Below are 25,339 nucleotides of genomic sequence, written 5' to 3'. Positions count from 1 at the left end.
GAAGGGAAATGACACTCATCCCTTATTATTCATCTCCAAGGCTCCGCCCCCCCGCTGATTCACCCAATCACACGCGGAGCTCCAAAACGGACACTAATATTCTCCAATCTTAAGATAGAGCTGGCCGCGCCCACTCTGAAATTGACAAGCACATCGACCAATCACAACCTGCGTCTCGCTCATCGAAGCCCTTGGGATTTCCGGCCCCTGGAGCGACCTGCCGGAAGCGCTGGGAGCCTATATAAGTTTCCGCGTTTCTCTCATCCGCAGCCAGAAGTGAACATGTCAGCGCCTGAGGATCAGGGAGATGCTCATGGCGACGCCGACCGCGGCGACCTTTCCGGGGACCTCCGTAGTGTGCTGGTCACGAGCGTGCTCAACCTCGAGCCGCTAGATGAAGATCTCTACAGGTAGCCGGCAGCACCTCTGAACTAGGCTCGCACCCCTCTTTCAGTATAGAGTCGCGATTACTGCCATCTCCCCGTGAACCTCAACTCTGGGATTAAGAATTCAGTGCTGGATGCAAGCTCTGCTGCAGTTAGAAGGCATGTCCCTGACATCCATCCTTGCTTGCTCTTCAGGAGGCGATCTGGGGAAAAAAAGTGTGTGAGAGAGAGAGAGAGAGAGAGAGAGAGAGAGAGAGAGACAGACAGACAGACAGACAGACAGACAGAGACAGAGACAGAGACAGAGAGAGACAGAGACTCAGCTACCGTACAAGGCAGCTTAATCTGGTAGACTCTGTGTGTGTTCGTTTTTTGTTTGTTTGTTTGTTTTTTCCGAGACAGGGTTTCTCTGTGTAGCCTCTGTGTGTGTGTTTGTTTGTTCAAGCCATCCCTTAATTGGGGTCTGATAAGTCATTACTTAACTTGAGGTATGTTTTCTTCTAGGAATCACTGAAGTGGGTTTGTAACAATTTTTTGTTTTGTTTAGAGACAGGATGTCACTAAATATAGTCCTGGCTCACCTGGAATTCACTATATATATATATGAAGAGAGAGAGGATATATACATACATACATACATACATACATACATACATACATACATACATATATATTTTGCCTCTTAAGCACTGGCAGCAGGTCTAGTTGGTTGTCTTGTTTTGTTTTGAGACAGGCTTTCTGTATGACCTGACTGACCTGGAACTCTGTGTAGACCTGGCTGGCCTTGAGCTCACAGAGACCAGTGTATCTCTGCCTCCCAAGCCCTGGGATCAAAGGTGTGTACCACCATGCCTGTTCAGTGACAGTTCTGACCCGTACAGCTCTTAGGAGCTTCCAGCTAGGTAATTACTGTCTTGGGCCAGGAGTGCTTTTCAAATTGTACTGTAAAGAGAAAAAGGACAACCTCAGGGCTGAGTGCTAGGACTCAGGGTTCAGGCTCCAGCACTGAGCAAGCCCTTTCACCTAGAAGGCTAGACCAGTCTGTATTCAGTTTCACAACCTCAAGGCTGTTTTTTTAAAAAGGGAGTAATATGGGAAGGCTTGGAGCCCTTTTAGCTCTGAAACTAGTTCCTGGAAGAGCTGCCTTGTCATGGTTAAGGAGTGCCAGCAGCAAGCCTTCATCCACACAACCCAGCCCCAGATCTGTTTTTTTTTGGAATCCCTCATGTCTATTCAGGGCCTCCACAAACTTCTGGCCTCTCCCTTTCCCTGGTTTGGGGCCGGAAGAAGCTGTGGACCTGAGGCCTCCCAGGGTTGGCAATGGCTGAGTTGTGTGGGCTTGCTTCCTGTACTCTTGCTGTAAACGAGGGAGTTAGCCCGTTTTCCGAAGTCCACAGGAAGCTTGGGTAGATGTGAAGACAAGGTTTGTGCGGCGATGATGTAAGAGATTCGAGAGCAGACCCGTTGGCCTCCCTCCGGTTCTGAAAAGGACCCAAGTAACCCTAGATCCTTTACTGGAGGCTTATGGGGTCCACAGCGCCCCTCAAGTCTTTTCCCACTTTCCTCTCTCCACAGAGGAAGGCATTACTGGGTACCTACCTCCCAGCGGCTCTTTGGGGGTCAAATTGTGGGCCAGGCCCTGGTGGCTGCAGCCAAGTCTGTGAGTGAAGATGTCCAAGTCCACTCCCTGCACTGCTACTTTGTCCGGGCAGGTAAACCCCGCACCCTGGCACCTTGCTCGCAGCCACGCTTGGTAGCCCAGTGGTTACTTCTTCCTTCCTGGCTTTGAAGGCTGACTCAAGGGAAAGAGGAGGATTAGCAAGGAGGATGAAGAAGGGAGAGAGAGATGATTCCCTGAAAGGTACCTAAGGGGCAGGGCATGCAGCTTAGTACTAGCACACTTGGCTAGCCCCAGGGGGGCCTGTGTTCTATCTCAGTGACCAGAAAAGGCAGGGAGAGAGCCCATCACTTGGCTTAGGTCTGTAACCTCAGCAGTTTGGGAGGCTGAGACAGGATCTGGAAACAACCTGCATCCTTATCCCACTCACTGAGATTCATTAAGTGCATATTCTGTTTCTTTTTTAAACTCTTTTTAAAAAAGATTTATTTTATATATGTGAATACACTGTAGCTGTCTTCAGACACTCCAGAAGAGGGCATCAGATCCCATTACAGATGGTTGTGAGCCACCACGTGGTTGCTAAGATTTGAACTCAGGACCTCTGGAAGAGCAGTTGGTGCTCTTAACCACTGAGCCTTCTCTCCAGTCCCATATTCTGTTTAATGACGTGGACTAATGCTTATCTGCTCTCAACGGGTCTTCCCTGAAGCTTTCTTGTTTGCTTGATTTGATTTTGAGCTAGGGTCGCATTGTGTAGCCCTAGCTGGCCTCAGCCTTTATGGCATCAGGCCCGGCTCTGTTCTTTCTTCTCTCTGCTTGTCTCTGCCTCCCAAGAGCTGGGATTAAGTGAATTTGCCACCATACCCAACCCTCTTTCGTTTATTAAAAAAAATATGTATATGTATATATGTAATATGTATTTGCTTATTTTTGAGAGATATATGTGTATATGTCTATGCCTAAATGAGCTCCACGCTGCTCTCCTGCTGTCTGAAGAGGCAGTGGCTATGCTGGAATTTGGAGTTACCAGGCTTGTGAACCACCATGTAGGCAGTAGGAACCAAACATGGGTCCTCTGCAACAGCAGACAGTGCTCTGAGCTCATGAGAGCCTCACCATCCTCGCTTTTGTTGTTTTGAGACAGGGTCTCACTATATAGCCTGGCTGGCCTGAAACTCACCATTCAAACCAGGGTGGCCTCGAACTCACAGCACTCTGCCTGCCTCTGGCTCCCAAGTGTTTTGGAGTAAGGGTCTGAACCTCCATACTTGGCTTTCTTCATTCTTTATTCTCTTCTAGTGTCAAGACTGCTCAGTCTTCATAGGGCTGTAAACTGCTATTGGGAAAGAAGGTTTAGAAATTCAGTTTCAGCTTTATAGTAATTAGCACAGTAATCTTGAGTGAGGTTCCCTTCTTTTGCTAAGATTGAGCTCATCTGTGAAACAGAGGCAAGGTGGGGCCAGAGAAGTTTCAGTAGGATCTCTTAGACTCTTCAAGCTCTGTGCTCAGATACAGGGGACTTCTCATTGAAAACTCTTGGTCTGGGCTGGCCATGTAGTTCAGCACTTGCATATTGCTTGCAGAGTGGTGGCCTCATGTGTCCCTTGCTGGCCTCAGGCTTGCTGTGTAGCCATGGATGTCCCTAACTCATGTTCTGATCTTCTTGCCTGCAGCTTCTTAGTGCTGGGGTTACAGGGACCCCCAAACCTTTGCTGCTCTGTAGAACACAGGGTTTCCTTCATGTTAGGCAAGTCCTATACCAACTGAACCTCATCCCAGCCCAACCCTGGCCTTCTTTTTTTTTTTTTTTTTTTTTTTTTTGTTCATTCTTATGTTTTTTTTTGTGGCAGCAATGCTGGAAGCTGCCCTCAGAGTGAGGTCCCCACTGGGATGTCTTTGCCATCCTGNTCTTGACCCCCATAATGCTGGGGCAGGTAGCATCCATTACTTGCTGTGTTCCTTGAGGTACTCCCAGCCCTCCTTGGAGTATTCTCTGGCCTTGGAGGGGGCCACCGACAAAGCTGACATGACTGAGATGATGCCTGAGTTCCAGGAGTCACGGAAGTTCGGAAATTTAATCTTTGGAGGGGTTGGGAGCTGCGGCATCTCCAGACCTGTCTGCTGGCACACATATTGGCTGAACTGGTACATTGCTGGTGGCACAACCTCCTCGGCCTTCCGCAGGGCAGCCTCACTCTTGTCACTAGGCCCCAGCAGCTCCTGGTCATAAACAAGGTAGACCGCTCCTCCAGCCACACTCCCCTTGATGAGGAACCTCATCAGCGACCACATTCGAGCCACCATGGTTGGTCTCTCTCTTCACACGCCGCGCAAGGACAAGCAATTCGCCCGCCGCTTCCAGTTGGTGTCGCTGCTGAGACTCCTGGGAACCCTGGCCTTCTTATCCTGTGATTCTTTTAGCTAAGGAGATGCCCGACTGGGTTTTGTTTGTTTTTAAGCTAAATTACCAAGTCTGGCTTAGAATTCTAATCCTCCTGCCTCAACTTCCTGCATGTTGGCATTACGGACTGGTGCCTAAATATCTTAATTGGCTTTAGTTTTGATTCTAAAATCAGGAACCACTTCATTTCAAAAGTAGAATAAGTTGCCAGCACTTGGGAGGCAGAGGCAGAGGCAGGCAGATCTCTGCGTGTTTGAGGCCAGCCTGGTCTAAGGGGAAGGCCCAGGAAAGCCAGGGCTACACAGAGAAGCCCTGTCTTAAAAAACAGAACAAAACAAAAACCAACCAAACAAAAAAGGGTAAGTGTGGGCTCAGCGTGGCACCCGCCTTTGATCCCAGCACTGGGGAAGCAGAGGCAGGAGGATCTCTGGGAGTTGGCAGCTATCCCTACAAAGTTCCAGGGCTACAGTGCTATCCTGACTCAAATAAATTAATTCATTATTTAATGAAGAAGGAAAAAGAAGGAAGGAGAAGCAACAGTGTTCAATCAGGCTGGCAGAAGAGGTTGGTATTTATACACAGAGAAAGGCTAAAGCCCTGGAAACAGGAAGTGCACTGGCCATTTCGGTGACTCTTTGTGGGGCTGGAGGTGTATCCCAGTGGCAGAACACTTGTCTGAGCAGGCATGAGGGTGGCCCTCTCACCTTCTTCAGCTCCACACAGCCAGTTGGTTAATAACTGACAGCTTAACCGACAGCTCTCTTAATTTCACCAGTTTTTGACTGTACCAAGTGAAGAAAGCCAAATGTGTGTCGTCCCTAACCAATCACATAAGTGTCCCCATCTCCATGGTTCACCTGTAGCTTCCTCAGGCCCACAGCCTCCAGTCCGGTCTCACCTAGCATATTCCCTGATCTCTGCTGTGACACGGCCCACACCCACGCCCATGCCCACACCTGCCTGGGTCTCTGCCAAAAGCACCTGACAGCCATATGGTTGAGAAGTCTGTCGTTAGAAATGAAAAGAAGATGGTATGGTAGTTCACACCTGTAACTCTAGCATCTCCGAGGCAGCGGCAAGAGGGTTGTCCCGAGTTCCAGGCTAGCCTAGGCTATAGAGTGAAACCCTGTCTCAAAACAACAGCAGCAAAGACCCCAGCCAAGCAACCAAGACATCAGGATGAGTAGAGAGCACATGTGGCTGTTTGACTAACTGACGACGACGGCCCGTGAATTTACTTACGGTCACTGTATCCCTTATGCCCACTGCAGGGGACCCGAAGGTGCCAGTGCTGTACCACGTGGAGAGGACACGGACAGGAGCCAGCTTCTCGGTGCGCGCCGTGAAGGCCGTGCAGCACGGCAAGGCCATCTTCATCTGCCAGGCCTCCTTCCAGCAGATGCAGCCCAGCCCGCTGCAGCACCAGTTCTCCATGCCCACTGTGCCCCCGCCAGAAGAGCTGCTGGACCACGAGGCCCTCATTGACCAGTACTTAAGGTGAGGCCTGCGGACTCTGGAGAGGTGGGTCTTGTTGTTGTTCTTTAGATTTTATGGTTCTATGGATGGGACCCCAGGAGCCTAGTGTGTACTAGGTGTCCTCTACCCGCCAGATACACCCCGGACCTTAAGACATGTACTACTTTGACTTATAGTAAAAGCCACAGTTAGGCCCCAGGCATAATCTGCATGCCTTTAGGGACAGGCAAGACTGTGAGAGTTCCAAGCTAGCCTGGTCTACATGGGGAGTCCCAGCCAGCCAGCTCTAATCATGCCTTTTGTTTTGTTTTGTTTTTCGAGACAGGGTTTCTTTGTGTAGCCCTCCCTGGCTATCCTGGAACTCACTCTGTAGACCAGGTTGGCCTCGAACTCAGAAATCCGCCTGTCTCTGCCTCCTAAGTGCTGGGATTAAAGGTGTGCGCCACCACTGCCCTGCTAGATAGTGCCTTTAAATAAAAAAGAAAACAGTACTCAGATGACTAGGTTTATGTGCATTCTGGTTATTTCTATACTATTCTCCATTTCCTATTAAAAAATTAGTATTGTGTGTGTGTGATGTGTTTGTGTCTGTGCATGCGCATGCCACAGCATATGTAGGATGTGTGTGGCGTGTTTGTGTATGTGCATGTGCACATGCATGCCACAGCATATGGAGGATGTGTGTGGCGTGTTTGTGTATGTGTCTGTGCATGTGCATGCCACAGCATATGGAAGATGGAGGATGACTGTGTGGAGCCTGTTCTCTTTTCTACCTTTACCTGGGCTTGGAGGATGGAACCCAGGTCCTCAGGCCTGTATGCCATCTCGCCTGCCCGCTCTTTATTTTTAAATGTATTTATGTATATATTTATTTAAATATAGGCATGCTCTGTCTGCATGTACACCTACATGCCAGAAGAGGGAATCAGATCCCTTTATAGGTGGTTGTGAGCTACCATGTGGTTCCTGAGAATTGAACTCCTGACCTCTGGAAGAGCAACCAGTGCTCTTAACTGCTAAACCATCTCTCCAGCCCACGTTTTTATTTTAATTAGCGTGTGTTGTATGAAGTCATGGGTCTCATTTTGACAGCTTCATGCATGTGTCTACTGTATTTTTACTATGTGTCCCCGCATTACCTCTCTTACCCCTTCCTCATACAGTCCCAGGGCAGTATTTTTAACCTCTGGCTCCTTCTCATGAGTGGGCCAGGGGGTCTTGAGTATGTACTCAAAATATAAACTAGATCCCAGCACTTGGGAGGCAGAGACAGATGGATCTCTGAGAGTCCCAGTTTAGCTAGAGCTACATGAGACCCTATCTCAAAAACATGGGGGTGGTCTGAAGAAATGGCTCAGCCATTAAGAGCATTTGCTACTCTTGCGAAGTGTAGTGGTCTGGGAGGCACACTCTGATAGAGTGTGTGCTTAGCATGCCCAAGTCATATATGCATATATAGATATATATGTATACAGAAATGTATGTGTTTTATATACAGTATATAGAAGCAGAAAAGGAGAAAATAGAGCCCAGTATGCATCTAGGGCAGGAGGCCTCTGAGCCACTTCAGGTTCAGGGTTACCGCATGTGCATGTGGGATCATAATGCAAAGCTTTGGACAGAGCTTACACTAAGCCAGCAGCCAGCACAGGCACGGGGTAGCTTTATTGTTACTAAAATATTGGTTGGGGCCAGTGAGATGGCTCAGCAGGAAGAGGTGCTTGCTGTCAAGTCTGAGGACCTGGGTTCAATCCCTGGAGCCCATGTAAAGGTGGAAGTAGAGAACTGATTCCATAGGTGGCTCTGACCTTCACATACATGCTGTAGAACATGCACATGCTCTTTGTACCCGCCCATAATAAATGAAATGAGATATTTTAAAAATTGACCCTAGGTTCAATTTTCAGTACTTGAATGCAACAGTAAACGACTGTTACAACCACTTGGTAAATAAGTAGCCACCTCCAGTCCTGGGCTGATGCCCTCCCTGCTTCAGGCCTATGGTGCAGCAGCTTTGAAGTTAATGCATAGCAGAACGAGGCCCTCCTCTGGGTCCTTGCTGCAGAAGGTGGCCTGTTGATCAGAATCTTCACTTTAGTGTCTTCTCAGTATTTTGACTCTTCCTCGGTAACTTATTTCTCACCGAGATCACAACGAATAAAGTTTGACATAAAGTTTGAATTAAGTTTCAGCTCTGGATCTAGACACAGACACACACGGAGTCTGGCCAGGGTCTGCGCCTCTGTTAGTACCTACCCGCTATGGGACCTTCCATCCCCCAACCTCGCTGGCCCTAGACCCTTCATCTAATATATGGGAGCAGTCATTTCTCCAGCTGTGTTGCTTGTGTTGGATACTGGGGCGGCAGCAGCAGGGCATGGGGGATGGGTGTGGGTTCAGGAGACCGAATGGTCAGGATTCAGGTCTAGACTCTGTCCCTGAAAGCTGTTTGAGTTTGGGCCAATGCTTGCCCACTTAAATCCATACATTAGGTTATGACTTGAGCTAATCATAACTCCCACCTCAGGGGTGCTTTGAGGATTCAGTAAGAGGTGTATAGGCACTTAGCTACATAGGGGTGCGTGAGGTTTTGTGTGTGCAGAAGTAATAATGTATTATTGCTAAAGGAACCTGATTCAGGACTGTGCTCGTCAATAAGGTAGTAACTGACCCTATAGGCTATCTTAAGTTTATGAAATAGAATGAACAGTTCTTTTGTGTGTGTGGCGCTAGGGATCAAATTCCCCAGGGCTTGGTGCATGCTAGGCCGGCTCCTCATCCCACACCCGTCATTGATCTTGTTCTCTGGGTTCAGCAGCCACATTGCAGGTTCTCAGTCTCATGTGGCTAGTGGCTGCCACAGTGGACAGTCCACCAGACTGGTGGGTGGGAGTGGCAGAGCCTACTAGGAACTGAGGGTCCCATGGAAATGGTGTTGCCCAGCACAGTGCTTCCGACTGCTTAGGATAGATAATGCAAACACATCAGGAGGTCTCTGGAATGTTCACAGTGATGAAGTGGTTAGATACATAAATTGCCTGACACCAGATCTCCTTCCATGCTCTGAGCAAACCACCTGGGTTCCTGTGCTCACCTCTTACCAGTTGACCACACTTGCCATGTGAGGTTGTGTCGGCGTGAGCTGTGATCACATGCAGTGCTTGGATCAGTGCCTAGGCCTTAGCTGTGTCTGTTTGCTATGAGACAGGTCACATTATTACTGTCGTATTTCAGGAGGGAAAAATAGGCTCAGAGAGATGACTAACTTGCCCAAGGCTGAAGGGACAGGGAAGGGATTCATAGACTATATTGTTTTGTCAGTGCCATGAGGAGGCTTTGCAGAGCCCCCGTGGCAAATGGTGGGGACCAGAAGGGGCAGCAGAGAGAAGCTCCACCTCCTTGGACTTCCTTGTTCCTGTGTTTACTTCCAGGGATCCTAACCTTAACAAGAAATATCGAGTGGGGCTGAACCGAATTGCTGCCCGGGAGGTACCTATTGAGATCAAGCTGGTGAACCCACCCACGCTGACCCAGCTGCAGACACTGGAGCCCAAACAGATGTTCTGGGTGCGAGCCCGGGGCTACATTGGTAAGATGACTCACGATTTGGAGAAATGCACTTCAGGAGTCTAGGCCTTGCCACTCATTACCCTCTGTGGCTTGGCTAAACCACTCTCTCTTTGCCTGTTTCCTAATCTCTCACCAGAGCCCTTACCCTTTAACATGAGAACGAGGTGACTGTGATCTCACTGTTGGACCTTTCTGGGGGAAGCCAGCTACCTTGCTGATATTCCTACCTAAGTCAGCAGCTAACAATGGATGTTTTTGTGCAAATTGGTTCCAGGACCAGAGAGAGTGGCTGGGGGCGAGAGACTTGGGAAGAACGGGTTTACATTTAACTTACCTCTGTCCTCTCTTTCCTCCTTTATCCTTACACACAAAGCCCCTATCTGGGTCTGGTGCCCTTGCACAATGACTCATTTGTGTATGCAGCCCCTTTCTCCCCCACCTCCCTGCAGGTCCTGAGCTGGAAAAGCCAGGAGCCCAGGGCTGATGGGATTGGGACCTGTTGCAGGGGAAGGAGACATCAAGATGCATTGCTGTGTGGCTGCTTACATCTCTGACTACGCCTTCCTGGGTACGGCACTCCTGCCCCACCAGTCCAAGTATAAGGTGAAATTCATGGTGTCGCTGGACCACTCCATGTGGTTCCACGCCCCATTCCGAGCCGACCACTGGATGCTCTACGAGTGTGAGAGCCCCTGGGCTGGTGAGTGTGGGCCTGGGGCCAGTGTCTGTGGGATGGTAGGGAACCTGCTTTGTTTTTGATGCTGCTGTCTCTCCCCACTTCCTGGGGCTTCTTGCACTGCGGCCTCTCTAGGTATTTGTGTTGTCCTCAAAAGTTTAGGAATGGTTGGCTTTATCTCAGAGACCAGTACAGGTAGCCAGACTTTAGATCCCCTATGTGAACTTGGGCCAATCTGTTTTGAAGCTTTTTTTGGTTTCTTTTTTTAAACCAACCAGAGTCTCGTGTACCCTTGCTGGCCTTGAGCTCTATATGGAGTGGAGTCTGGCCTTGAATTCATGCTCCTCCTGGCTCCATGTCCCAAGGGCTGGGAGCCACTATCTCCTGCTTCTCAGTTTTTTCATCTGAATAAATAGGCTTATGTTAGACCGCACCATCTAAACCTCCTGAGCCACCAGACCGCCACTAGAGGGAGCTGTTTCTAAGCAGATTGCACTGTGCCCCGCAGGTCCTGGAGCAGGTCCAGCAAAGTGCCTTATCTTTTTAGACAGTCTCATGTACCCTTGGTTAGCCTTGAGCTCACTATGTAGCTGAAGGTGATTACTACTACTTGGTCCTCTTCCCTCCTTCTGAGCGCGGGGATCAAATCCAGGCCCCTTGTACACTAGGCAAGCAACCTGTTAACTGAGTTACAGCCTCTGCTTTTTTTTTTTTTTTTTTTTTTAAATATTTATTTGGCATTTATTTATTTATTTATTTATTTTTATTTATTTATTTGGCTTTTTGAGATAGGTTTTCTCTGTGTAGCCCTGGCTGTCCTGGAACTCACTGTGTAGACCAGGTTGACCTCGAACTCAGAAATCCACCTGCCCTTGCCTCCCAAGTGCTGGGATTAAAAGCGTGCGCCTCCACTGCCCAGCACAGTTTTGGTTTTTCAAGATAGGTTTTCTCTGTGTTCTGGCTTGCTTGGAACCTGCTTCTGTAGACCAGGCTGGCCTTGAACTTACAGGGATCCATCTGCCTCTGCATCCTGAGTGTTGAGATTAAATGTGTGCACTGCCACCACCTGGCTGTATTTCTTTCTTTCTTTCTTTTTTTTTTTTTTTTTAAGATTTATTTATTTATCATATGTAAGTACACTGTAGCTATCCTCAGACACTCCAGAAGAGGGTGTCAGATCTTGTCACGGATGGTTATGAGCCACCATGTGGTTGCTGGGATCTGAACTCCGGACCTTCGGAAGAACAGTCGGGTGCTCTTACCCACTGAGCCATCTCACCAGCCCTCTGGCTGTATTTCTAAGGAGCTCCCTGAGTGATTCTGTGAGTTAGCACAGTGGGGCACTACCACTTCTAGATGCTTTTTGTAGGGGACAGAGAGAAACCCAGACTCCACAAAATCTACTGTTAGAACCTGGCTTCTTTTATAATGAAGTACACTTCAAAGGAAGAAAAGCTTTGCTTTATAAACGGATGAGACTTAAGCAACTCCTTATAGTCAGGAAAGGGTTACTCAAGTACAAACACCATTGCTGCACAAGATTCATGACCTTGAAGTTAGGACACTCAGTCAGCTTTGGCCTGATCCGCGGGGCCAAGTTCCTGAGCCTGGTTGTACTTTAGTGTCATTGTCTGGAAAACAGGACAGGGAGTGAAGCTCACACCCTGTGGCTAAAGCTAGACCTCAGTGGGCTCTGCTGTGTGTGAGGAAACCCGAAGTTAGCCTCCTGAGGATAACTAGACCAGGGAAACTAGATCAGAGCCACCAAGGGAAAGGCAGAGAAAGGAGGCCACACACTTTGTCCTCTCAGGTGCACCCTCCCCCTTGTGGCACTGTGGGTGAATTACCAGCTGGAAGGACTTGGCTTCATGTGTCAGAAAGGAAAGAATGGGATTCTGACAAGTGGCCAGAGATGTGGCAGTCTGCTTGGCCAAGCCTTTGGAGACTTGTCAGAGCCCCTCTGTGATCTTTTTGAGAAGTGAGCAGATACTAGAAAGTGCTTCTAACCCCACCCCCGCCCCAGCGACTCACACAGGCTCACACAGGGGCACTTGGCACTTTGGAATCATGATGTTCCAGTGTGCGGTTGTATGGGGGCAGCTCTGCTGCCAGGTCCTTTGTAGGCAAAGCAGGCTTGTGCTGAAGCAGGGGCCATCTCACCCTTCTCCTTGCTTACAGGTGGCTCTCGTGGGCTGGTGCATGGGCGGCTGTGGCGTCGGGATGGGGTCCTCGCTGTGACCTGTGCCCAGGAGGGTGTGATCCGATTGAAGCCTCGGGTGTCCGAGAGTAAGCTATAGTCAGAGATAACTGGCTCGGCCCGGGGCTAAAAGGACTCTTTGCACTGCCATCCTGAGGCAGGAGTCACAGTTGAGAACTGGGCTTCCTGCCTCTTACATACAATAAAGAGATTGCTAACACTGGAGTAGCTGACCTTTAATAGAACTACAGCCCTCCCCGTGCCTCTGACTTCCAGGACTCCAGTAGCGGTCCCCAGCGCTTCACCAAGCTGTTTCACTGGTTTAGAGGCCCACGGGAAGAGAGACATTGATTCTGACCTTGGCCACAGCCTCCAGCTGAAGAGCCTGTGCCAAGACTTCCTCCTGGTGGCCTCCTAGGGTAACCCCAGACAAAGTCTGCTCAGGGTCCTGTCTGGTTCCCCTCAGTCTGCTGCAGACTCTGGAACTACTATTGGGGCTCCCAGTTGCTGTGTCCTCAGCCCCTGCCCCCTAACCTGGGGCAGCCCGTCTCCAAGACATGGCCTTAAGACAGGAGAAAGTTAGTCCAGCACCTCTTTGATGAGCAGCTCCTTGAGGCTGGGGGGTGGGGTAGGGGTAAGGCCTGCTTCCTGTAGGGCCTGAAGCTGGGCCTCTGACTGCCTTTTGTCCAGGCCCAGGCGCCAGGAGAGCCGGACATGGGCCTCAAGAAAGGGTGCCAGGAAAGGATGGGGTCTCTTGTCCCCCAACAGCTGCAGGGCCTTCTCACTGCAGGCTCGGGCTTCCCCGGGATCCTCCAGCTCCTGATGGCACACGGCCAACCCAGCCAGAGTCAACAGGGGGCGGTCTGGGCCAGAAGGGGTGCCCAACTGGGTCTGCAGCTGCCAGGCGTTGGCCCACAGTGCCAGAGCCTCACGATAAAGGCCAGTGCAGGTGAGGCTCTGCGCCCGCCGCAGCTCGGGCAGCACAAAGAAGTCCTGCAGGTCCGGAGCTTGGCGTAGCTCGGGCACTGCCTGCAGATGGCCCAAAAACTGTTCAAAGGCCCTGCTGCGCCGGGCAATGGTTTCTGCAGTAAAGTTCCGGCGCAGGCGCTTACGGGGAAAGGAGATGGCAGACATGGGGCCCCGGAATTGCCGCTGCAGGTTTCTGTGCAGCCGCTCAAAGTCCGAGTATCGGCGAGAGATGTGGGCTGCCTGGCGATCTGGCGGCCCTGGGCCCATCACGGCGAGGGTGTAGAGCTGTAGGAAGGGTGGATGTCAGGGCTGATGTAAAACATCGGTGGGTCTCTTCCCTCCCTCCCTTCCTTTCTGCTCTGCTCTTCCACCTCACCTCTTCTGAGACTGGCTAGGAGGAAGCTGCAGAGCAGTGACCAGGAACCGTCCCCACCTTACCTGAGACTCCTCTGAAATGACCCAGGCAGCATGGGGGGAAAAAAGACAGAAATGAGTTTCAATGTCTGGGGCTGGCACCATGTTACTGCCCTAGGGAGTTAGATGTTGGGAAAGCCTTAGGAAAGCCAGGAGTGAACTGAGACCCAGACCCCTCTTTTGGGCATCAGAGCCATCTGAGAGCCAGCCTGGAACTATGTGCCACTCTGGATACATTACTGACCAAGCTCGTTCAAACCAGACCAAAGGATGGGTCTTCAGACAGCCTCAATAGCAAAAATGACGAGTTCACTGGACTGGGACTCGTGTAACCGCCAGCCAGCCTCCTTCCTGTGACCCCGGCAAAGCAGGACTCTCAGACCCACCTCCGCTCTGGTTAGAAGTTCCTAGCTGAGGTCATTGTCTGCTCAGGGAGGCTCGGCTATGGTGTTCAAGGTTTCTAGGTGTCGCACACTGGAGTACACTGCAGCATAAACAGGGTGGTTCCTGATGCTCTCGGATTCCTTTCTGGTTTTGGCCCTTGAGACAGTTTCACCGTGTAGCCCATGATGGCCTCTAATTCACAATCTGGCACAGCTTCCTGGATGGTAGGATTAAAGAAATGTAACACCATGCCCAGTCTCTTCAATTCTTTAATCCTTTTTTTGTTGTCTCTCTCTCTGTCTCTGTCTGTCTGTCTGTCTGTCTGTCTCTGTTGTTGTTGTTGTGTTGTTGTGTTTGGACACATACCTGAGTCTGATGCCATAGTTTACAAATGGAGGTTAGAGGAAACCTTTCAGGGTTCTGTTTGCCTCTTCCATCATGAGATTTGAGGACAGCTCGGGTCATGACAAGCGCTGGGCTATTTAGCTTGACAAGACGGTGTTTTGTTTTTTGAGAGAGTCTCTTGGGTCCTGGCTGACCTCAGGCCTGTTCTGTAGTCAAGTGCTGACACTACAGGGTTACCCAACCACACCCAGTGTACGCAGAGCAGGGGATGGAAGCCAGAGCTTTGTGTGTGCCAGCCAGGCACTCTACCAATGAAGCAAGCCACGCTGCCAGCCCTCTGCAGCAATCCAAGGTCTCTGTAGCCCAGGCTAGCCCTGAACTCTTGGTGTTCTTCTTGCCTTAGCTCCAAGGGTTGGGATTACGGGCATCAGGCAGCATGAATGGCTTGTTTGGTTTTTTTTTTTTTTCTCTCTCTTTTTTTTTCTCCCCCCTCCCCTCCCCCCCCCCCCCCCTCCTCCTCTTCCCCCCCATTCCCCCTCTTCCCCTCCCCTCTTCCTCCTCCCTCTTCCCCTCCTCTTCCTCCTCCCTCTTCCCCTCCTCTTCCTCCTCCCTCTTCCCCTCCTCCTCCTCCTCCTCCTCCTCCTCCTCCTCTTGAGATGGGGCTCTCCTTTGTTGCTTTTGGCTATGACCACCTAGGCTCAGGTGATCCTCCTGCCTCAGCCTTCTACAGAGTCTGGACTATAGTCATGTGCTGTCATGCTCACCCTTTATCTTAAGCACAAATTGATATTTCTTTTACACAGTTCATCTTTATTTTTAAGGAAGAGCCAGAAGTCTCAGTGCAGAGCACGCTTCAGGGAACAGCATTTGGCAAGGTTTAATGAACCTTGGGCCTTCTAGGCACGCTCTGCCACTGAGTGACATCTTCAGCCTCAAACTCAGTGTGTGTGTGTGTGTGTGTGTGTGTGTGTGTGTGTGCGCTTTGCCCATGTTAGGTAAGTAGCTACTACTGAGCTATATCTTCAGTCCCTGACTCCATTTTTTGAGACAGGGTCTCATGTAGCCCAAGCTGCCTCTAACATGCCATGTAGCTGAGGATGGCCTCCTCCTGATCCTCTTTTCTTCACAATTATAGGTACGCTTCACTCTGCTTAGTTCTGTCTGTCTGTCTGTCTGTCTGCGTGTATGTGTTTTACTGTGAGACAGGGTTTCATTAAATTGCCTGAGATTGCCTTAAATTCGCTACGTAGCAAAGGCAAGCCTCAAACTTACGACCGCAGCCTCTCCAGGATGGCGTGCAGGCCTGAATCGCTGGTCTGGCAGCTGTTAACTGTTCCCTTTCACAAGTGGTGCTGTAAAGGTGGCTTTTAAACTTATTTTGGAAAAAGTGGGTTCCTTTAAAGAGCAGTGGTTTTTTTTTGTTGTTTTTTTTTGTTGTTGTTATTTTTTGTTTTTTTTGTTTTTTGGTTTTTTTGGTTTTTCAAGACAGGGTTTCTCTGTGTAGCCCTGGCTGTCCTGGAACTCACTTTGTAGACCAGGCTGGCCTCAAACTCAGAAATCCGCCTGCCTCTGCCTCCCCAGTGCTGGGAGCCACCACACCCAGCTCAGAGCAGTGTTTTAAGAGCAGGCAGGACTGAATGCTCAAGGCCTAATGGGTTACACAGCAAGTTCAAGACCACCCTGGGCACTTAGTGAGACTATCTCAAAATAGACATTGAAAAACAAAACAAAACTGAGAATATAGCTCAGGGGTAAGGCACTTGCTTAAGTGTGCACAAGGCCCTAGTTTCAGTACCACCTGCCCCTCAAAAGTTAAGCAAAGTGGGACAAGCCTCACTTTATTTTTAATTGTATGTGGTGGTGGTGGTGATGTGTGTGATGTATGAGTCATGTTTGTGCATGTATGCCACAGTATCCTATGGGGGTCAGAGCAACTTTGGGAGGTTGGTTCCCTCCTTCCACCATGGGTTTTGGGGGTTAAACTCAGGTTGTCAGTCAAACACCTTTTCTGGCTGAGCCATTTCCCTGGCCCACTAGCAGCTTTTTCAAGAAAACCAAAGGCTATAATGATTCCTGCTTGGTAAACACTAACCAGGATACCTACAAAGTGTCCCCACAGATCGGAGATCCAAAGCAAGGATCAGTTAGGACTAAGGAGGATTGATGCCAAGCTGACGGTTTAAATGGGGTGCCTGCGAGGGTCCACGTTAAAGGGCATATCCAGCATATTCAGACATTTTCCCCAAGTGTATCCAATGGGGCTGCCAATAGCCCCATCATTCCAGTTAGGTTTACCTGGTCTTTGTTTTTCACAAGATTCACAGTGCATTAAAACAATAAAAACCCATTTCTCACCCATCCACCCTGTATTGTTCAAACATACAGACTAGATACCCTTTCCTTCCCCCCCCCCCAGGCTGGCTTTGAACTTATCTTCATGCCTCCATCTCCCAAGTACTGGACAAACAAACCCACCCACCAGGCCTCGCTCTTGTTTTTCTACAACCCTAAGAAAAGGTGTTTTCCACAGGACACACTGTAGGAAGGGCTGCTCTGCAGTGGTCCTTTCTGTATATAGGTTGATTTTTTATAATGCTAACATGCTTATTCTTAAAGAATTTTATATATGTGTAAAACTACTTTGATCATATTTATTCCTCACTCTTCACTTCTATTTTTATTTTTAATTTTTTGTAAAGACCGTTTCCTAACCGCATAGGTAACAGTGGCTGTGGACTTGGCTGGAGGTCAGTGACCACGGACTTCCTAACTTGTGTGAGGCCAAGGGTTCCACCCGCAGTAGCACAGCACGGTGTGACTGCTGTCCTGCCAACTGCCCCATGCTGGGCCACACGGCTCCATCCTGCTGTCACTTAACCATCAGCAGCCCTGCAAGGTCAGTCTCTGGTCTCTGTCAACTGAGGAAGCAGGCCTTACTAAAAAGCCCTTACTCTTGACCTCCAGGGGAAGAAATATGGAGACATGGATGCCCACTATCCAGAGGGGGAGATTTCATTTTCTAGACACAGGAGAGGACAGAAGATGGCCCCTGCCCTTTTTTTTTTAAGGCTTTTCACCTAGGTCTCCTGAGTCATGGACATTCCTTTCTGAGAGAGCTGCTCTTTGTTGACTGACACTTGGTGTCTCCTTCCTGTGCATGACCCCCCTCCCCCCCACATCAGAGCTCTGGAACATTTGCCACTTAAGACTGGACCATCAGGGGCTAGGAGTGAGTAGGTCATGGTACAGCATCTACTCAGCATGCATGGGATTTAATGCTTAACAAGATCTAAGCCTGCATCATCTCTCCCTGAACAAAGTGGAGCAGTCATGGGTGTGGTCCTTGTTACTAACAGCAACAGAGAAGGGTGGAGGGACCCAGATGCGGGCCAGGCCTCCGGACTCCCTGTCTGGCTGAATCAGAGGTAGAAGAGGGAAGGGACAAGCTGGGAGTTGTCACTGCCAGGGCAGATGAGGACCAGCTAGCTCAGATGGATTTCAGACCTGAAGGGGGCAGAACCCTGTGGATCTGTCTCTCTGCCAGTCTCTCCCCTTCACAGCAAGGGACACAGGGACTCTAGGCCTGGCTCCAGACTGCTCTCTACTCCTTAGCCCTGACGGTGCTGGAGGTGGGAATGCTGGAGAGCTGATTCACCAGGAGGTTGCAGCAGGCTCTCCATACCTGACATCGCTAATCTAAAGTTAAGTAAGAATACAGGCTGAATATCCCTTATCCAAGGTGCTTAAGATCAGAAATCAATATTTCACATTTTGGAATATTTGCATATATGTACACACACACACATATATACATACACACGTATATGTACATATGTATGTGTGTATACACACACACACACATTTCTTAGAGAAATGGGACCCAAGTCTAAATACAAGATCAGAACAGTAAATAAATATTGTGAGACTGGGTCTCATGCCTTCCAGGAGACTGGCTTTGAGCTTCTGTAGCTGAGGCTGATCTCGAACCCCTGACCTGACTCCCCTTTCAAGCGCTGGGCCCACAGGTGTGTGCCACCACCACACCCATTTATGCAGAGCTGAACCAGCGCTCCTGTCCACTGAGCATTCATTACATCTTTCTAAACTTGAATTTCTGATGCACTTTATGGACACAGCCCAAAGGCAGTTTGGCTTGTGTTTGTTTTGAGACATGGTTTTACGTAGCCCAAGCTGGTCTCGCTCAGTATCCGGACTGCCCTTAAACTGACTCTACTTCCCAACCGCACAAGCACATTCAGCTCCAAGTAATTTCCTATCCTGTCTGGGGTTTGGGATGAAGCTCAGAGGTCTTGAGCACTATAAGCAGTTGCTATATCAATGAGATACATTCCAATTTGCTGATTGGCTTTTTTTTTTTTTTTTTTTGGAGACAGGATCTAAATATGTAGCCTTAGTTAGCCTTGAACTTGAGGGTAGTCTTATTTCTTCAGCCTTTGAAATCCCTGGGCAATATTTTTTAAAATGGGCCTACATTTTATACACATATCAAGTGAAGTTAGGTGTGGAATTTTCCACTTGCGGCCTCACGTGGGCACTCAGGTGCTTCGGATTTTCAAGCATTTCAGACTGGGGAATTTGACACTACATAGCTACCGTTTTAATCTATCACAGTGCCAGACAATGCTAAGGTTTCCCTGTGCCTGGTCTCATTTACCTCCTGTTATAATCCCATGCATTGCTTATTGCTCAAAAGAGGAAGCTGGGGGCCACTGAGGTCACAGAACCCACCCCAGGGGAAGCCACTGGTAAGCACAGGGGATGTGAATCAAGGCTGATCTGGATCCAAAACCCGTTTCCTTAATCCTGACCCATGCCGCTGGGTCTCAATACCGTGTCCTGCTGCAGTTGACAAAAACCCACAGAGTACAGAACGAAACACACATCAGTTCTCGTAACCTCAAGACTAGGACAGGAGGCAACTCCTAAGGCCACTTTCTCAGATTCAGAGAAACTAAGTCACTTGCCCGAGGACTTGTTCAGTCGACACCCATCTTCTCACCTTGTCTCAGTTCCCCCAGGTGTAAAATAAGGACATCCATTTATAACTGCATGGCCATGACCCCCCGCCCCAAAAGCTGTGGTATTTCCTTTCTCTCAGCTAGTTCCTGGAACCTCACTCACCACGTACTTGGAGGGAGGGTCTTTGACAACATTGGCGCTGGTCACCTCAAAGAGCAGCCTCTGTGGAACTAGGGTGTTCCGAGACTTTTTCCAGAAATCCTGCAGCTGGCGGGCCAGGAGTTGACTGCTCCGTTGTCCATCAGGTGGGGGACTTCGTTCTGCACAAGCACATGATCCATCATTATGGGGCTGGCTAGCTCCAGAGTTAACGTAAACAAAATGCCATGACCTCATTCACGGAGATGTGCTTTATCCCAGCGCCTTGCTTACAGTGGATGCTAAACCTCCACCCGAAGCAGCCAGCACACCCTACATTTGTTTTCCTGGTCCTGTGCATTTACTATCTACAAAAAAACCCGAGATGGTGTGATTCCCATAGTGTTGTGAGTCAAGGTCACACAGCCAAACCGTGTCTGGAAGAGGTTATAGTGTCAATAGTTTCAGAGAGAGAACTCAGAGCCCCCAGGATGCCCTCGGACCGCGTCCAGCGGGGAGGCCTAACCGAGCCCCGGGGTTCCTCCCGCACTCGCCTGCGTCTTCTCCCGATGCCCCGTCTCCAGAGGGCGGCGAGTCGAGGCCCGCCTCGTCGTCCTCGTCTTCGTCGTCAGGGTCATCCTCGGCACTGGTGAAGCTGAGGGTGCCACTGAGGCGGGAGGACAGGCCCTCGGCGTCATCATCCTCCAGCTCTGAGCTCTCAGGGAACTGCTCGGCTTCTGGGCCCGCCGCCGCCTCCCCGGGGCCATCGCTGGCCAGGGCGTGTCGCAGCCGGTGTAGGAGCCGCGAGGCCATGGCACCCAGGGGGGAGCGCGCCACGCTGGGTCCAGGGCTGAAGAGGGAGGAGACCCCCGCCCGGAGAGGGCCCTGGGGGCGTGTCAGGGGCGGGGCCCAAGAGGCCACGCCCACGGGCCGCGCCCGCCGGGGACGTGTTGGAGGCCGGCCTCTACCCTGTTCCTCCCGCAGGCCGGGACGCGCCTCCTCCCACCGGGTTCCAAGTGCGTTCGGGGCGGGCTCCCGGGATTTGGTGCATCGGTCCTGGGATTTAAGAGGCTCTCCGCCCAGGCAGCTCACGGCACCGCCTCGCTGCTTCCTGCCGCCGCTCCGCCCCCGCCCCGCCAGCTCCTTCTCCCGGAGCTGTTAGAATCCCCGAGCCGCTGCCTGCGGGAGGGACGCGGAGGGCAGCCGGGCGAGCCAAGGCTTCCCCCCTCCCCCCGAAACCATGCCGGATCGTGGTGGCCGCGCCCCATCTTGGACTCGTCCCACCCCTCCCGGTCTCCCGGGGCAGCCCCAAGCTTTACCCCTAATCTCTATACAGTGCTGTGTAACTTTACAGTGTAATTTCGCGGCATTTGGGAGCTCGGCTCTCCCTTGAGTGAAGCTTGAAATCCGGTCTCACCCAACCTAGGTTTTCTCATATGAAACAAGAATACTAATACTAAAATTTCAGCTCTTGTAAGAACCCCAGTCCAGTGCCTGTGTGAGTAACCTAGCCCTTCCCAGTTTCGTTTGAACTTCACCTGGGGCAAGTCAAACAGGAAAACATCCAGAGAGGCAGTTACTTGTTCAAGGTTGCACAGTTTGTCAGAGATTTCTAGTGTGGGAGCTCTTGAGCCGATTTATTTTCCCACGCGTGCGGGGTCGGTTGGGTAATCTCCATAGCTCTCTTGGAGAACTGCAGTTTATCTTTCACTGCAGGATAGCAGTAGTCAAGAAAATGATTGCTGATCCCTGTCCCAAGGCTTACATGTCAGACCTAGCAGGCAGATTCGGCTAGTTCGACAATAAAACAAGTTATCTCAAAGGCCAGGTGTGGTGCTACTGTGGCTCATGCCATTAATCCTAGCCCTGGCTCTCGGGAGGCAGAGGTAGGGGGATCATTGTGAGTTTAAGGCCAGCCTGGTTTATGGGTCAAGGTCGAGGACTAAATAGAGACCCTCACTCAAAATTAAGTATCTCAGACAGTGTCTCATCTCCTATCCCCTTTTAGGGCACGGGAGAGGGATGGAGGATGGAGATTATATATATATGGTTTGGTTTTTCGAGACAGGGTTTCTCTGTGTAGCCCTGGCTGTCCTGGAACTCACTCTGTAGACCAGGCTGGCCTCGAAATCAGAAATCCGCCTGCCTCTGCCTCCCGAGTGCTGGGATTAAAGGTGTGCGCCACCACGCCCGGTGGGGGATATATTCTTGAATGGAAAGATCTCCCTGGCCTTTACTGAACAGAAGGGTCTCAGTTTTTAGGACTCATGGTGTCTTGTAAGTATTTCATACACTCACATGTCAGTCTCAGAGAATGAAGTTACAGTAATGATTCTTTTTTTTTTTTTAACGATTTATTTATTTCATGTATGTGGTTATACTGTCGTTGTCTTCAGACACAGCAGAAGACGGCATTGGATGACCATTACAGATGGTTGTGAACCACCATGTGATTGCTGGGAATTGAACTCAGGACTTATGGAAGAGCAGTCAGTGCTCTTAACCACTGAGCCATCTCTCCAGCCCCTTCCTCCTTTAGTGGTTCGGTTTTTAATGTGAGGAAACTAAGGCTGGGGCTAGAAAGAGGGTTTAGTGGTTAAGGGTGTGTATTTAGAAGAACTCTGGTAGAAGACCAGAGCTGGGTTTTCAGTACCTAAACTGGCAGTTATAGGCGCCCTCTTCTGGTCTCCAAGGGTTCCTGCACACATGTACACAAAACCCAAACACAAATACACATAAATCTTAGAAAAAAAGCCAGGTGTAGTGGTATACACTTTTAATCCCAGCACTCAGGAGGCAGACAGGTGGATCTCTGTGAATTCAAGAGCAGCCTGGTCCGCATAGTAAGTTGTAGGCTAACCATGGCAACATAGTGAAACCTGAGAGAAAAGGAGAAATGCTCCCATGTGGCAGAAAGTAGGGGAGCTGGGGCTTAAGCGTGTTGGTTATTTGAAGTTCTGACTACTCTGCATTTGCCTACAGGCACATTGTGAGGACAAAAGAGACACCACATATTTATTTCTACTATTGGCTGATTATTAACTCTTCCTTTGGTATATGCCACGCAAGTCTGGGTGCAGAGCCCTCGGGTCAGCCAGGCATGACCATGCACACCCGTAACTCTAGAACTTGGAAGGCTTTGGCAGAAGGATCTTGAGTTCAAGACTTACCTCAAAACATCAAGTAAATAAACAGGAAGAAAAAAAGGGGAAAAGAGCTGGTGTTCATAGCAGTAGGGCTAGAAATCTGGTCGGTCTGGTCAGGTAGGATGGCCAGCATGTCTGCAATTGTGGCACTTGGAAGGCTGAGGCAGGAGGATTAAAAGTTAGAGGGCAACCTGAACTATGTAGTGAAGTCCTGCTTCAAAAGAAAGGAAGGAAGGAAGGAAGGAAGGAAGGAAAAGAAAGAAAGAAAGAAAGAAAGAAAGAAAGAAAGAAAGAAAGAAAGAAAGAAAGAAAGAAAGGAAGGAAGGAAGAAAGAAAAAGAAAGAAAGAAAAAGAAAGAAAGACATTCCCCCACTCCCAAAATAAGTAAGCCAGTGAGATCAGTGGGTAAAGATGCCCTCCAGGAAGCCTGGAAGCCTGAGTTCAGCCCCAAGGGCCCAGATGGTGAAGGGAGAGAACCAGCTCCTTGCAAGTTGTCCTCTGTCTGCCACAAATGCAATGTGGTGTTCCAGCGTGTGCATGTGTACATTCATGTACGTGTGTGTGCGTACATATGCATACAGAGAGAGACAGACAGAAAGACAGAGCACTCCTAACACCATTAATATATCAGTGAAATAGACTACTTTTAAAACTTATAGCTGGGCGTGGTGGCACACGCCTTTAATCCCAGCACCCGGGAGGCAGAGGCAGGCAGATTTCTGAGTTTGAGGCCAGCCTGGTCTACAGAGTGAGTTCTAGGACAGCCAGGGGTACACAGAGAAACCCTGTCTTGAAAAACAAAAAACAAAAAACAAAACAAAACAAAACAAAACAAAACAAAAAAAAAGAAGCACTTCCTCTCCCTGAACCACAGAGCTGGGTGAAAGTTGAGGAAGATGTCAGGGAGCGTCTAATATATGCAAAGTCCTGCTATCCCTGAAGGGTGGTGTTTGGGACAGTATTTAGGTGGGACCAGAGCGGAGCAGCACATAAGGTGAGAAGAGAGGTTGAAATGAAAAGAGGAGCAGTTTGGCTGCACGTAGGGCCTTGGTTCTTATTTGTTTCACCAAATAAACACAGGAACAAATCAGGGTGGGGTGGGGAATGTTGCTAAGGCTTGTCTCCCGTATGCTGTACAGACAAGCGATCCCAGTGTGCCCTGTCCGAGCTGGACTCCCTGAGTGTCATGCCTTGATCCTCTGCCTGGCAGGGGAAGGCCTTTTTTAGCCTGGCCTGGCTCCTCTGAGCTTTCTTGGGAATGTCTATATATAGGGGAAGAGCGCAGCCCAGTTGCCACTGTCCATCTGTCTTCCTTGGACTCTGGTCTACCCCTCCCTGGCCCTGGCCTCCATTTTCTTTCTGTTGATTTAGCAGCTGTCCGTGAGCCTTGCCTACCTCACTGCTTAGCCTGGACCCTGTGGGTTCTCAGGGTGTGTTTCCTCTGGACTCTCTCTGCTCTCCATCTTCACTCTACAGAGGAGTAGCTAAACTCTAGGAAGAGGGAAGCTGTCCCCTTTCACATTTTCATAATTATGTGTGTACTTACGAATATTTCATGCATAAGCTCACATCCAAACCCCAGGGATTTCACACTAGAAATACAAACTGAAGTAACGACATTGCTGAATGAGCTTTTTGCTCATAGAAACAAAGTCTGCCGTGCTGGGGGTGTAGCTCAGTGGGTAGAGTCCTTTATAGTATGCACAAGGCTGAGGCTTGAATTCCCACCCAGCGCGATAATCTAGCATGCCTATGGTCTCAGTGACTTGGGAGACGAAAGCAAGAGGATCACTTGAACCCACTTGGAGGGCGGCTCAGTTGACGGGGCAGACTCTTTTGCAAAATAAACCAAAGCGTTAAACAGGGCTTGGTGGTACATGCCTGTAAATTCCCTGGAGGTGGAAGTAGGGGATTAGAACCTCAAGGTTAATGTCAGCTCCATAAGGGGTTCAAGGCCAATCTGCAATATATGAGCTCTGGCCTCCAAAGTGTGTGTGTGTGTGGGAATTCCTCTATGGACTGTATGACTTATGCTGTAGTCAGATGAGGATAATAATAGTTACCTTCATGGGATGAGATCACAGAATCAAGATGCTCAGCATAGGTGGGCATAGGTTGTGGGAGTTCAATTCATGGTGTCACTAGCTCAATGCTATGCATCACTTCCCCTAGGCACCCAGCACAAGCTAGGCGACTTAGTCATCTGGGCTCACAGTTGCCATTTCTATCTTGGAGGAAGGTGTGCCTTGAGGGCTCTCACCATCTGCCCACCTTCCCGTGGTTCAGGGGGAGAACAGAGTTGTGAATGAATGAATTTTGGACGTCAAGCCTGGGCTCTTCCCATTCTGCTATGCTCTCCTTCTTGACATCCTCCCCCATTTTGGAACACGTGTGCTGGGGTGGAGGTGGGGGGGGGGATGAGCTCCCTAAGACAGTGGAGCAGGGCGGGCCCTCCTCCTAAGAATCCAGGAGAACGTCAGAGACTGCCACCTGCTCCGGAGCTTAAATTTCCGTGCAGAGGGCCCTGGCTAAATTAGGTAATGGGCTAGGACTCTAGGAGGGGAGGGGCTTGCTGCCCCCTGCATCTGATTGGTCAGGGTATCCAGTTCTGGGGAGGAGGGAGGTGGGGAGAGAGG

The 25,339-nt window shown here is 49.9% G+C and overlaps 2 protein-coding genes and 1 pseudogene across 4 annotated transcripts; 1 reads left to right on the top strand and 2 right to left on the bottom strand.

Moving 5' to 3' along the window:
* Window positions 1-225: 225 nt before the first annotated feature.
* On the top strand, window positions 226-12,552 carry Acot8 (acyl-CoA thioesterase 8). Of its 2 annotated transcripts, none has more exons than XM_021192965.1 (6): window positions 226-410; window positions 1,962-2,098; window positions 5,680-5,905; window positions 9,316-9,473; window positions 9,960-10,154; window positions 12,309-12,552. In XM_021192965.1, exons 1-6 carry the CDS (start codon window positions 283-285, stop codon window positions 12,425-12,427), a joined length of 963 nt encoding a protein of 320 aa, XP_021048624.1. In that variant the 5' UTR covers window positions 226-282; the 3' UTR covers window positions 12,428-12,552. The 2 variants fall into 2 exon arrangements, with proteins under 2 accessions (XP_021048624.1, XP_021048622.1); XM_021192963.2 differs by having other exon boundaries at window positions 227-410; window positions 9,960-10,057; window positions 12,309-12,368.
* LOC110318160 lies at window positions 3,838-4,391 on the bottom strand (annotated as a pseudogene). The gene has a single exon (XR_002380358.1). The product of XR_002380358.1 is annotated as an MICOS complex subunit MIC13 pseudogene (transcript).
* Window positions 11,534-20,457, bottom strand: Snx21 (sorting nexin family member 21). The gene is made up of 3 exons (XM_021192962.2): window positions 20,112-20,457; window positions 19,582-19,739; window positions 11,534-13,581 (listed from the first exon to the last, which is right to left on the bottom strand). The coding sequence occupies exons 1-3, from the start codon at window positions 20,368-20,370 to the stop codon at window positions 12,907-12,909; spliced, it is 1,092 nt and encodes a 363-aa protein (XP_021048621.1). The 5' UTR covers window positions 20,371-20,457; the 3' UTR covers window positions 11,534-12,906.
* Between the last annotated feature and the right edge of the window lie 4,882 nt (window positions 20,458-25,339).

This window comes from Mus pahari, chromosome 3 (genome assembly GCF_900095145.1).
Source record: "Mus pahari chromosome 3, PAHARI_EIJ_v1.1, whole genome shotgun sequence".
Classification (NCBI taxonomy): domain Eukaryota; kingdom Metazoa; phylum Chordata; class Mammalia; order Rodentia; family Muridae; genus Mus; species Mus pahari.
This window is presented reverse-complemented; position numbering and strand designations above follow the sequence as displayed.